Source organism: Protomyctophum bolini (genome assembly GCF_963924005.1).
Source record: "Protomyctophum bolini genome assembly, chromosome: 5".
Classification (NCBI taxonomy): domain Eukaryota; kingdom Metazoa; phylum Chordata; class Actinopteri; order Myctophiformes; family Myctophidae; genus Protomyctophum; species Protomyctophum bolini.
The window spans coordinates 3,404,954-3,418,263 of NC_137866.1; the positions used below are offsets into that span (position 1 = coordinate 3,404,954).

The 13,310-nt window shown below is 47.1% G+C and overlaps 1 protein-coding gene across 7 annotated transcripts in view; it reads left to right on the forward strand.

Moving 5' to 3' along the window:
• The window catches only part of usp19 (ubiquitin specific peptidase 19), a 62,835-nt gene extending 52,080 nt beyond the window's left edge, over positions 1–10,755 (forward strand). For 3 of the 7 annotated variants that reach the window (XM_080762761.1, XM_080762766.1, XM_080762767.1), the window contains 2 exons: positions 2,267–2,445; positions 3,957–4,557. In XM_080762761.1, coding sequence (XP_080618887.1) covers positions 2,267–2,445; positions 3,957–4,352 — 575 coding nt within the window. In that variant the 3' untranslated portion in view covers positions 4,353–4,557. Of the gene's footprint in view, positions 1–2,266; positions 2,446–3,956; positions 4,558–10,383 lie in introns of those variants that run through there. The other 4 variants (XM_080762765.1, XM_080762762.1, XM_080762763.1 and 1 more) reach the window with 4 other exon arrangements.
• The last annotated feature ends 2,555 nt before the right edge of the window (positions 10,756–13,310 follow it).

Sequence of the window (13,310 nt, forward strand, 5' to 3'; positions counted from 1 at the left end):
CCTCCCTTTAGAACAGAGACGAGGGTGAGTCTGGCCTCCCTTTAGAACAGAGACGTGGGTGAGTCTGGCCTCCCTTTAGAACAGAGACGAGGGTGAGTCTGGCCTCCCTTTAGAACAGAGACGAGGGTGAGTCTGGCCTCCCTTTAGAACAGAGACGAGGGTGAGTCTGGCCTCCCTTTAGAACAGGCAGCGGAGCGACGAGGGTGAGTCTGGCCTCCCTTTTAGAACAGGTGAGTCTGGCCTCCCTTTAGAACAGGCAGCACAGAGACGAGGGTGAGTCTGGCCTCCCTTTAGAACAGGTGAGTCTGGCCTCCCTTTTAGAACAGGCAGCACAGAGACTGGGTGAGTCTGGCCTCCTCCCTTTAGAACAGGCAGCACAGAGACGAGGGTGAGTCTGGCCTCCCTTTTAGAACAGGCAGCGCAGAGACGAGGGTGAGTCTGGCCTCCCTTTAGAACAGGCAGCGCAGAGACTGGGTGAGTCTGGCCTCCCTTTTAGAACAGGCAGCAGAGAGACGAGGGTGAGTCTGGCCTCCCTTTTAGAACAGGCAGCGCAGAGACGAGGGTGAGTCTGGCCTCCCTTTAGAACAGGCAGCGCAGAGACTGGGTGAGTCTGGCCTCCCTTTAGAACAGCCAGCGCAGAGACGAGGGTGAGTCTGGCCTCCCTTTAGAACAGGCAGCGCAGAGACTGGGTGAGTCTGGCCTCCCTTTAGAACAGGCAGCGCAGAGACGAGGGTGAGTCTGGCCTCCCTTTAGAACAGGCAGCGCAGAGACTGGGTGAGTCTGGCCTCCCTTTAGAACAGGCAGCGCAGAGACGTGGGTGAGTCTGGCCTCCCTTTAGAACAGGCAGCACAGAGACTGGGTGAGTCTGGCCTCCCTTTAGAACAGGCAGCGCAGAGACTGGGTGAGTCTGGCCTCTCCTTTAGAACAGGCAGCGCAGAGACGTGGGTGAGTCTGGCCTCCCTTTAGAACAGGCAGCACAGAGACTGGGTGAGTCTGGCCTCCCTTTAGAACAGGCAGCACAGAGACTGGGTGAGTCTGGCCTCTCCTTTAGAACAGGCAGCACAGAGACGAGGGTGAGTCTGGCCTCCCTTTAGAACAGCCAGCGCAGAGACGAGGGTGAGTCTGGCCTCCCTTTTAGAACAGCCAGCGCAGAGACGAGGGTGAGTCTGGCCTCCCTTTAGAACAGCCAGCACAGAGACGAGGGTGAGTCTGGCCTCCCTTTAGAACAGAGACGAGGGTGAGTCTGGCCTCCCTTTAGAACAGGCAGCACAGAGACGTGGGTGAGTCTGGCCTCCCTTTAGAACAGGCAGCACAGAGACTGGGTGAGTCTGGCCTCCCTTTAGAACAGGCAGCACAGAGACTGGGTGAGTCTGGCCTCTCCTTTAGAACAGGCAGCACAGAGACTGGGTGAGTCTGGCCTCCCTTTAGAACAGGCAGCGCAGAGACGAGGGTGAGTCTGGCCTCCCTTTAGAACAGCCAGCGCAGAGACGAGGGTGAGTCTGGCCTCCCTTTTAGAACAGCCAGCGCAGAGACGAGGGTGAGTCTGGCCTCCCTTTAGAACAGAGACGAGGGTGAGTCTGGCCTCCCTTTAGAACAGGCAGCACAGAGACGTGGGTGAGTCTGGCCTCCCTCCGCGCCTCCCTCTCCATTCATTTTCCCCATAGGCTTTTCCTAAAGTATTTATTTAAAGACGTTTAACGCTGCGGGACAAAGCCAACTCGGATCGTGACAAATCATGACGACGAACACAATGTTTTGGGGCCGATCAAATAATTTATAAGATAGAAAAAGTGTTGTAACCTGCCGTTTTTTTCTACTTTCTAATTATTTGTTTGGCCCAAAACATTGTGTTTATTGTCATGATTTGTTGGCTCTGTCCACAGCGTTAAACGTCTTTAAATAAATACTTTCTGAAGAGTCCATGAGGAAAATTAACGGGGATTTATTTTCCCGGTCTCTCGAGGGGGGGGGGGGGGTGGGACTGCAACGCTCTATAGGCTGGCGTCTGTCTGACGACAGCACGGTGACCATGGTGGAGGTGTTAACTCTCTCTCTCTCTCCCTATAGGTTGGCGGCTCTTTGACGACAGCACAGTGACCATGGTGGAGGTGTTAACTCTCTCTCTCTCTCTCCCTATAGGCTGGCGCCTGTTTGACGACAGCACAGTGACCATGGTGGAGGTGTTAACTCTCTCTCTCTCCCTATAGGCTGACGACAGCACAGTGACCATGGTGGAGGTGTTAACTCTCTCTCTCTCTCCCTATAGGCTGGCGGCTGTTTGACGACAGCACGGTGACCATGGTGGAGGAGAGCCAGGTGGTGACGCGCTACGCCTACGTCCTGTTCTACCGCCGCCGCAACTCTCCCGTGGAGCGCCCGCCGCGCTTCCTGGGCCCGCTGGGCGCCGAGTCGCCCACGGGGGCCGGTGGCGCCGCCGCCAGCCAGGTGAATTAATGAACCGCCACCAGAACCTTTTTTATATGGGCCGTGACTAGTAGGGATGCTCCGATTAGGGACCGATACCCGATCAACGGTTGTTTTTCTCGTGATCGGGGGGCGATACCGATAGGTCCGATCCGAGTGGAATAGCAAGAGAGTGGCGACACGCTTTGATCTCAAAAATACTAATATATCTGATTGACATTTATACCACTTAAATGGTGTAAAACATCAGTTTCTCCAGTAAATGCCGATTACCAATCAGAGTGAATATCGGCCGATCACTGGCCGATTATCGGAGTATCTCTGCCCGTAACACAAAAGAGAAATTATACATTTATACACTACTGAAAAGGTATACATGTAATTCACATGTAAAATTTGAAAAAAACCTTCTAAATCCTCCAGTTTTCTGAAATAAATATTTTCACGATTTTTCAAAAACAAGCTTGTAGATCTGCTATTTTTCAATAGCTAAATTATAACATAACGTTTAAAACACCACAAGGGGTTAAACATCGGTATCGACCAAAGATTTCCAAATCGGTGCATCCCTACCCGGGGCCCAACTTAGTGAAAATAGCAGATCTACAAGCTCACAGCGTGTCGCTTCGCACTGCATTGTGAGCTTGTAGATCGGCTATTTTCACTACATTTTGTTTTCTCATTTATGGAATTTCATTGATTTTTCTTGTATTTATTCTGGAAATTACTTTGTATGAATTCATTTTGGGAATGTTTTTTGTGAAAAATGTTTGGAAATTATAATAATTAAACACAAAATGTAGGAAACAAAACAGATTAAGAATGTGGTTCCCAAACTTTTTAGCCCGTGACCCAAAATTGTCTATTTTCACTTTTCTTCTAATTTATGTTTCTAATATCGTTCCAATTTATTTCTTACGTTTTAATTTTGTTTCTTCGTGAAACCCTTTCCTTCTGAACGGCACCTTGTTACTGTGTTGGGGTTACATTATGACACACACAGACACACCCACCCACAGACACACACACACACACACACACACCCACAGACACACACCCACAGACACACACGACAGACAGACACGCGCACACACTGTACTGTGTGATTGTACGATGTGGTTTATGTGTGTCCATCTATATTTATTAACTTAGGTGATCATGTGAACCGCCTCCACAACGTCTTTGTCCGTCTGAATACTGCTGACAATTAGCCAGATTAAAACACGAGAGGAATCGTTTATTGGCGATCACTTGTGATTCCATGCAGTCTGCGGTCCATAAGTCCATAATATCACTGACTAAAAGGTTCTGTGAAAGACGTTTATTTTGTTATACTGTGTACCGTAGCGATGATTGAAACATTGGGGTAGTAGGGCCAACGTTGTGTATCTCTCTGTAACCGTAGCGATGATTGAAACATTGGGGTATTAGGTCCAACGTTGTGTATCTCTCTGTAACCGTAGCGATGATTGACACCCTGGTGTCGTAGGCCGAACATTATCGCTCTGTCAATGTAATCCTAGTGTGTTCAGACCTCGCCTTGTTCCCAGAAGCTGACGACAGGTTTCCGCCAATCGCAGGCCTCACTGATATGGCGGGAACTGGAGGAAGAGGAAGAGGAGGAGGGTCTTCTGGCCGAAGGCGACGAAGGCCCCCCGCGGGGGCGGGGTCTGTTCCTCCGGCGCCAGGCCGCCGGGAGGACGGGGGCGGCGCGGCGAGGCGGGCAGGAGGAACATGACGGTGGCGAGGCCGAGGAGGGAGGGGCCAGGCGGCTCCACCTCCACCACCACCACCACCGCAGGCCGAGGACCGCCGACGGTCCTGACGACGACTGCGTGCGATATTTCGCTCTCGGGACGCTGGTGGCCCTGCTGGCCCTGCTCCTCAACCTGCTGTACCCTCTGCTGTACAAAGCCCACCGCGTCTGACCCACCGGGTCTGACCCGTCTGCCGGTAGAACGTCGGTCACATTCACTCTGAGGGACTTGAGGGGCTGTTCTCAGCGGAGTTGAGGCTCCTGTTCTCAGCGGAGTTGAGGCTCCTGTTCTCAGCAGAGTTGAGGCTCCTGTTCTCAGCAGAGTTTTCAGACATCGTTATAGAGCATTTGCGACTCGACTTAACTCGGCCAAACAAAGAGAATCTGGTGTCGCGCCTCAATGCAAGCCTGGCCCGGGCGGCTATTAGCCTGGCTATTAGCCTGGCACGGGCGGCTATTCCCGGTTCGTCACCAGAGCAGAGGTAGGAGAAGACAGCTGGAGCAGCGCCGACACTTCAAGCCTTTTTATTTAGGCGCGTACGTCGCAGCGTTAACTTAAGTCGTTTATTTGTTTTGTACTTGGCGCCTAAATAAAGAGGCCTGAAGTGTCCGCGCTGCTCCAGCTGTCTTCGCCTTCCTCCTCCACTTAACTCTGCCTTTTTAAAAACACCCGTGGCATAATTAATAATCTCACACGTTGAAATATGGCCGTTCGCTAAAAGGGGCGGGTTGAACTTTTAAAATGTTGCACGTGGTGACGTGGCGTGTCATCCTGAGAACTCATTCTAGGGAACAAGAGCTAGAGAGCTTGTTGTAGCCAAGTAAGATATTAAGTACTATTACGTTCATTTTCTTCTATGAATTGTATTGTCTCTACTGTCAAAACAAATCCGTTTTTTGTTATTTTCCTTCGCGACTATGGTATACGTATATATATATATATATGTATAGTACATTTTAAACGGCCACAGTTCCCGGCACAATGAATCCAGGCTGTTATGAAATAATTTGAATATAGAAAGTAATGGAATATCATGCCACACAGTGGACATGGTTTTTGTTTGCACACAGGCTTGTTTTGCAGTATAAGAACGTAGAAGCCTTGTAGACCTACAACAATAACCAACGAAGGAAGCCTCGCTCAGTATGCTGTCTATGCAGAAGGTTTTTACTGTTTCCACTGTTGCTCATCACCGTAATGATGTCACTTTTAACGATGTATGAAACATGGAGAAGGGGTTCGTTTTAAAACGCCGACGGCCGTATGAATGAATAGAGGCTATGCTGCACAACATGCAGGAAGTCAAGGGCAAAATCAAGTCGCGAAAGTGAGTTTAAAACGTAGTTTTAATACGATCAGGTGAGACTTTTCTGTTTGGATGTTACGGTCTGTCTGTCAAGGCCAGAAAGTAGGCGTTCCTTCATAACTTCCGGGGTACGATGATGATGATGTCATGCGCATACTGTACCCGCTATATCAGGGTCCCCCAATTAATGTTCCTCAAGGGCCACATTTTGACTAGCGTACCAGGCTGGGGGCCGAGTCCGCACTCACGCACGAGGTCGAGGTCTTGCCCTGAAATTTTTCATTTTCAGGGCAAGACCCCATTTGAAAAGGACGCCCAGTTTGACATGCAGAGGCTACTGACCCCCATTTAATGCCATTTAATTATATCTGGGACCCATCCAAAAAAAAGAAGAAAAGGGGGGGCCGGTTGAGGAGCCGCCAGCTTTTATGTTTTTATGACCTGATGATGTGCTACTGTTGGTGTTATTAATTATTGAACTGAGTCACCATGTTGTAATGTGTACGCTACGGTATGTTCCAACATTGTGACGACTACAATTTCCAATGTCGAGCCATAGCCAGTGGGTGGTTTTAATGAGCGTTTAATGAGCGTTTTGCAGGATGCTAACGAGGTACCATTTTGTGTCCTTTCGAATTCCCTGCACAACGAGGCAGATCAGTGTCTCGACAAACCGATCATGCCCGAGTCATTAACCCATTCTGACCTGAGATCAGATTCACACGAGGTTTCCACTGGACACACACTGGTCTGATGAACCCATTCTGACCTGAGATCAGATTCAAAAGAATGTCAGTCGTTCTTTGATTTTTCTAAAAGTGGCGCGCTACGAGCTTGTAGATCTGCTATGTTTCAATAGCTAAAGCATGACATGATGCTAACACCAAGATGGGTTCCCGTTCAGAATGGGTTAAGCAATGACGTGGTGATTAATTAATAATGAAGGAGACGCTGTTCTATCTATGAATTTTAGCGACTACAGCCAGTAAAAAAAATAATAACGGTTTCACTTTAAAATGGGCATTTCACCTAAAAGATGTAACTATTCTTTTGAACATACTGTAGCTGATGCTCTGGGAGTGAACGGCATTTCTGAAAAACCCCATGTTTCTATGTCAGTCGTTCTCAAACATTTTCATGTCAAAGGACCCCCAAGATTATATGTAATTGGCGGCCGACACCCCCATCTGAAAATATGTTGTTCCACGGACCCCCGCCCCCCCCCCAACCTCAGAAGCAAAGATTTGAGTTAAAAAAACGTTCGCTCTGAAAGAATAATATATATTCAAAGATTTGCACTACATTGTTTTTGGCAGCTAATTTTAGTTTTAGTCTTAGTCTCTTGAAATAGTTTTCATTTAGTTTTAGTCACCTGGAATGTCTAGTTTTAGTCGACTAAATCAACTGCATTTTGGCGGGCCTTGATACCGTCGTAATGACCGTTTTTTCTTTTTCATTTGCTGAAAATAGCAGATCTACACAAGCCCACATCATCTGCTATTTTCAGCATGCAACCAAGTGTAAAATGACTTACACTGGATCTCTTGTCCACTAGTCCCTTCCTAACATTTTAGTCTAGTTTTTATTTGTTGACGAAATTATCACTATATTTAGTCTTATAGTTTTAGTCATCATCATAGCTTATTTTCCGTTTAGTTTTCGTCAGTGGAAAAAGGTAGTCGACCAACATTTCTCGTCTTAGTTTTAGTCGACGAAAACAACACTGCTGTGAGTCTTTCATTGTTGTAGTCGTCTCCATTGTCCCGACAGCTCCACCACTTTAACCCACTCGTCCCCATTTTGGGCAGGTCATTATATAATAGTTCACATTTTTCCAAAATGTTTTTTTTTGCAAATATTGCTTAACCCATTTTGGTGCGGGAAGGGAACCCCCTTTTGGTGTTGGCACAGGGCTTAAAGTTCTCAGTCCTGGGGACTGATTTCAGTCCTGAGGATCTCATAGGGGTCATTTCATGAGATCAGTGCAGATTTGCAAAAAAAAAAACATTTTCAGTCTTGGGATTGTTTTTGGCTTTAAGCCCTGTGTTGGCATGATGTTATGCTTTAGCTATTGAAAAACAGCAGATCTACAAGCTCATAGCGCTATGAGCTCGTAGGTCTGCTATTTTAGAACGACTGACATATAGAAACATAGCTTTTTCAGAATTCGGAATTTCTCAAAGACGTGCTCTTTCTTTGGGTGTTGTGTTGTGTTGTTTGTGTTGTATGTTTGTAGTCGTTTGTGTTAAAATGGGTCTCAGGGAAATCTCACTACGTTCTGCTATCGAGGCAAAGTGTAATTGCTGTTCGTTCTTAACTGAGTGCACTTTAGTGACTTTACTATAGGCTTCACTGAAATTATGCAACCGCGAGTTCATCTAGTTTCACTGTGTGTTTCATGTCTTGCACTAAATCTGCGTGAGTGTAAAGCAGACCGTATATAACATGTTTTAAAAAAATCAGGAGAAGGTTAAAAAAAAAACATTTTAGAAAGATGATTATCATTTATTTTTTTCTCATGGTTTTGATGAATACTGTTTTCGCTCTCTCTCCAATGGGCCTGCTTCGTGAAAAGGCTATAGAAACTGTGCAAATGAAGGCTATTTAAACATTACCGGTCATAAAGCAGTCTGTTTTTATTTGGATTGTCGTGAGTTGAGTTGTATTATAGGGATCATTGAAGATCCATTTTTAGCTGTAATTTAATCCAGCCTCTTCCCTAATGTATTGTCCTCGGGCAGTGTTGCCAATTTAGCGGATATGTCGCCATATTTAGCTTCTTTCCAGACCCCCCCCCCCCCCCTAGCGACTGAATTAGTGAAAAGCTTCTGGAGAGAAATCTAGCTACTTTTTCTGGGTGATTTGGGGACAAATCGTGTTGACAGTCGCCAGAGATAAAAGAAAAACTCTTTTCTTCATTTTCCCTCTCTCTCAGCCTCAAATCCGTTAAGTTGGCAACACTAAAGTGCTCGGGACAGCTCGGCGCGTCTGGCTCCCTCGGCTCGGTCACGTGCACAGAGCAAGGAGATGGTGTCTTAGCTCGGTCACGTGCACAGAGCAAGGAGATGGTGTCTTAGCTCGGTCACGTGCACAGAGCAAGGAGATGGTGTCTTAGCTCGGTCACGTGCACAGAGCAAGGAGATGGTGTCTTGGCTCGGTCACGTGCACAGAGCAAGGAGATGGTGTCTTGGCTCGGTCACGTGCACAGAGCAAGGAGATGGTGTCTTAGCTCGGTCACGTGCACAGAGCAAGGAGATGGTGTCTTGGCTCGGTCACGTGCACAGAGCAAGGAGATGGTGTCTTATAGCTCGGTCACGTGCACAGAGCAAGGAGATGGTGTCTTAGCTCGGTCATGTGCACAGAGCAAGGAGATGGTGTCTTATAGCTCGGTCACGTGCACAGAGCAAGGAGATGGTGTCTTAGCTCGGTCATGTGCACAGAGCAAGGAGATGGTGTCTTGGCTCGGTCATGTGCACAGAGCAAGGAGATGGTGTCTTGGCTCGGTCATGTGCACAGAGCAAGGAGATGGTGTTCTGGGCTGGCTCCATGTTTCCGTTGCTAGAGGCGCCTAAAAGTCGCTAGGGACGCTAAAAAAAGTAACGCGCATATCCCACCCATAGAGACTTCTAGAGACTTTTCAAAAGAGCCACTATAGCTCCTTCCGTTACTGGAGAGTTGGCAACACTGTCCTCAGGACACTCCCCCAGGTGCTTTGTGTAAAAACAGAAGGCCAAGCCCTGCATTCACTTCCTTGTAATTACAGTACAGTAGGTACATTAGCTCCATCCAAATGCTGGTCTCTTCTTAACCGATACAAAAGCATTGTACTGCTTTTTGAAAATAAAACCCCCTGTCCTTGAATGTTCTCATTTGTTTCATTGTCATTTACACGACGGAGCTCCTGGGGTACCGGATGCTGAAAAGATCCTTTTCAAACTGTAACCACCATTTTGTTATCAAACGACCTGAGAGCATATTCTCTGTCTCCCCTGAGGGGGGGGGGGGGGGTGGGGGGGAGAGGCAACTTGCATTCTTTATGCTCCAGTTTTGGCTTCACTGCACTGGCTTCCGGTTGTTTTTAGGATTGATTTTATAATGATTTTACTTGTTTATGAAGCTCTCAACGGTCTCGCACCTTCCTACCTACATGACTGCCTGCCTAAATATGTCCCAAACCGCCCCCCTAAGGTCTTCCACTTCATGCTGGCTGGCCTGCTCGCTTTGCCTAAAAAAAATGGCAACAAAGAAATACGGGGAAGCAGCTTTTTGCTTCTACGGGCCGTCGGCATGGAACAAACTCCCACTGTAGCTTCGACAGGCAGCCTCTGTAGACATTTTTAAAGGACCACTTCATCACTTTTCAACCTATCTTCATATAATTGGTCCTCACGATAAAATGGCACGATGTTTTTCTACTCAGTCTGTGTCTCATAGGAGGACTGTGGGCAGTTTAGAAACCGTCTTCCAGTGACATCATTAGGCAGATTATTTTTTAATAATTTTTCCCTATCGATGATGTAACTGGAAGACGGTTTCTGAACTGCCCACAGCCCTCCTATGAGACACAGACAGAGTAGAAAAAAAAGAATTCTCATGATTATTAGCGAGGACCTATTACATGAAGATAGGTTGAAAAGTGGCGAAGTGGTCCTTTAAAGCACAGCTCAAGACCCACTTCTACACCCGTGCTTTTAATTGATCTTTTATTATGTGTTATTCATGTCCTCGCTGTATTGCATTACTGCTCTTGTATTTTAATGTTTATGTTTTTTTTCTTCTCAATTGCTCTGTAAAGCACTTTGAGCTGCATTTCATTTCATGTCATGAAAGGTGCTATACACAAATAAAGTTTTATTATTATTATTATTATTATTGTAACGCTGATTTTTTTTACAGGCTTCTAGCCAGACACTCTACGGGACAGACCTGGACCCTGAAGGCCCTCCCACGCTGACCCCCGAGGTTCCCGCTGACCTCTTCGCCCACTCCGGGGGGGAGTGTGGCTCCGCGTCCTACAGCAACATGGAGGAGGTGGACTAAAAAAGGAAAGGCTTCTAGAAGCTCCTGGAACGTTCCAGGGCTCGGGAACGTTCTTCATCTAGAACGTTCCAGGGCTTGGGGATCGGGGGAGCCTTGGGTGGAGATTTATACCACATCTCTGCAGGGAGGGACGGACGATGCTGGTGGACACAAGTGACTTGTCGCCTTGGCTGAAATGTATAAAAGAGAGAAAAAAGACACTTCCACCAAGCTTACTTACTAATTGATGGGCATCTTCTAGGGGTGTTCCAACCACGGTGCAATGCTTGAAGTTCTCCAGGTATGGTCGGTCGGGGCGGGGGGGGGGGAAATGGACTGTGTGCTTTTTTTTTTTTTACACTTAATTACGCTCATGAGAGATCTTCAGACCATGTGACAGATGAAACAGGGACACAATATGCTAACTAGACCCCCCCCCCCATACTGTCCTGTATTGCTGAACTGACATTTTATATTCTTCATATACAATTACGTATAATTAATTAATGGCCCATTGATACAGACTTCCAAGCTGTATTAGGTAATAAATAATCATGCAATGCCACATAGAAGCTCGTAACACACTCCTGTTGCCCTCCACACACACACACACACACACCCACACACCCCAAGCTCCTTGTTGCTGCTCACTATGAAATGATGTTATTGGGGGTTTACGCGACACCACACCAGTTTGCCACTGACAAAATGCACCTTTTTGGTCTGGTTTATCGGCTAGCCCCTTTCGGGGGACCCTCGCTCGGTTACCCCTTTGCTCATGTATTTTGGACGGCGGTACCGACACCAAAGGGTACCGGTCCGGACGGGGCTGGTTACGTATTATTATTATTAACCCATTCTGGCCGGGAACCCATTTTGGTGTTGGCACTATGTTATGCTTTAGCTATTGAAAAATAGCAGATCTACAAGTTCATAGCGCGCCACCGAGTGGCGCGCTATGAGCTTGTAGGTCTGCTATTTTTGAAAAAATCGAAGAACGACTGACATTTTTTAGAATCTGATCTCAGGTCAGAATGGGTTCATCAGACCAGTGTGTGTCCACAGTGGAAACCTCGTATGAATCTGATCTCAGGTCAGAATGGGTTAATCAGACCTCTAGTAATGTTGAACCAGAACCAAGGCTGTTTTTCCTCTGTGGAAGGAATGGCGATGGAAAATGTCCGGGGGTAAATAAAACGATGCCATTGAACAAGCTACTGTTGGTCATTTGGGGGGAAAATATGCATTGAGAAAATGTGGGGGAGTGTTGTGTGTGTGTGTGTGTGTGTGTGTGTGTGTGTGTGTGTGTGTGTGTGTGTGTGTGTGTGTGTGTAAAGGTATGTTTTCCTTAGTTTTTTTTTACTTGAGGTCTGTTGTGTTTTTTTTTTCTGTAATCAGGATTTAAATTGTAGCAAATGATGTAAAAAAATAATAACACAAACCAGTTACGTGTATTATGTATGCGGGCATAATTGTCGTCTTTCCACACAGACAGACAGACGGGCACGCGATTATCGTCTCTTTCATAAAAACGACTTTGTTCGACTTCATTTTACTTTCAGTTGACTCTTCTTGTGTTCCCTGTTGTTTGTGGTCATTCATCAGTTCCTGTGGAGGCGATCCTAAGGCTTCGGTAGACACTGAAATGTGCATGACTGCATGTTCATACACGCCACAGTCGCTCCTATCCAATACTGTCCTCTTCTGATTCTGCATTTCTTCATTTATGTTTGAGTGACATGTCTCATACACCCCCCCCCCCCCCCCCCCCCTCTGTATCCGGACTGCATATATAATGTGGGGATCATTAAGAATGCTGCTGTGAATATTATGATATAAATGGCTAATATAAATAAAAAACATTTTGGAGAAGTGCTGATATTGGGCACTTTTTCTGTCTGAATTCGCATCCTGACATGGTTGGATAATGGATACCCCTCTCTTCTCATCATCCTCCACATATTTTATTTATTTATAATGCACTTTATATTTGAAACAAATCTCAAAGTGCTACAAGCACTCAACCTCAGGCCCGCGGGCCACATCAGGCCCGCGGGGCCATTATGACTGGCCCACAAATGAAAATTAAAAAAAAAGAAGAAAAGAAAATCTGGAAAATGAAATAAAAATAAATAAATCTGAATGAAGTTATCTTTAATTACATTATTATAAGTAATACTATTAGAGTTGTACTATTACTCGAACGAAAATAAAAGCTTGAAAGCTTGAAAGACATATACTGTGTATCCCTATTCCCTGACATAATTTTATAGCTAAACGGACAGAATTCTATTTTATTTGAATGATGAAACCCAGCTGCCATCAATAGTTGGAAATGGAAATTGCGGAAACGGAAATGGAAATTGCGGAAATGGTGGAAATGGAAATTGGGGAAATTGCGGAAATGGAAATTGAGGAAATTGCGGAAATGGAAATTCCGTCCCCAGAGCGTCCCCAGAGCGTCCCCAGAGCGTCCCCAGGGCGTCCCCAGAGGGTCCCCAGGGGGTCCCCAGAGCGTCCCCAGAGCGTCCCCAGGGGGTCCCCAGAGCGTCCCCAGAGCGTCCCCAGAGGGTCCCCAGAGCGTCCCCAGGGGGTCCCCAGGGCGTCCCCAGAGGGTCCCCAGGGGGTCCCCAGAGCGTCCCCAGAGCGTCCCCAGAGGGTCCCCAGAGCGTCCCCAGAGGGTCCCCAGAGCGTCCCCAGGGCGTCCCCAGAGGGTCCCCAGAGGGTCCCCAGAGCGTCCCCAGAGCGTCCCCAGAGGGTCCCCAGAGGGTCCCCAGAGCGTCCCCAGGGGGTCCCCAGGGCGT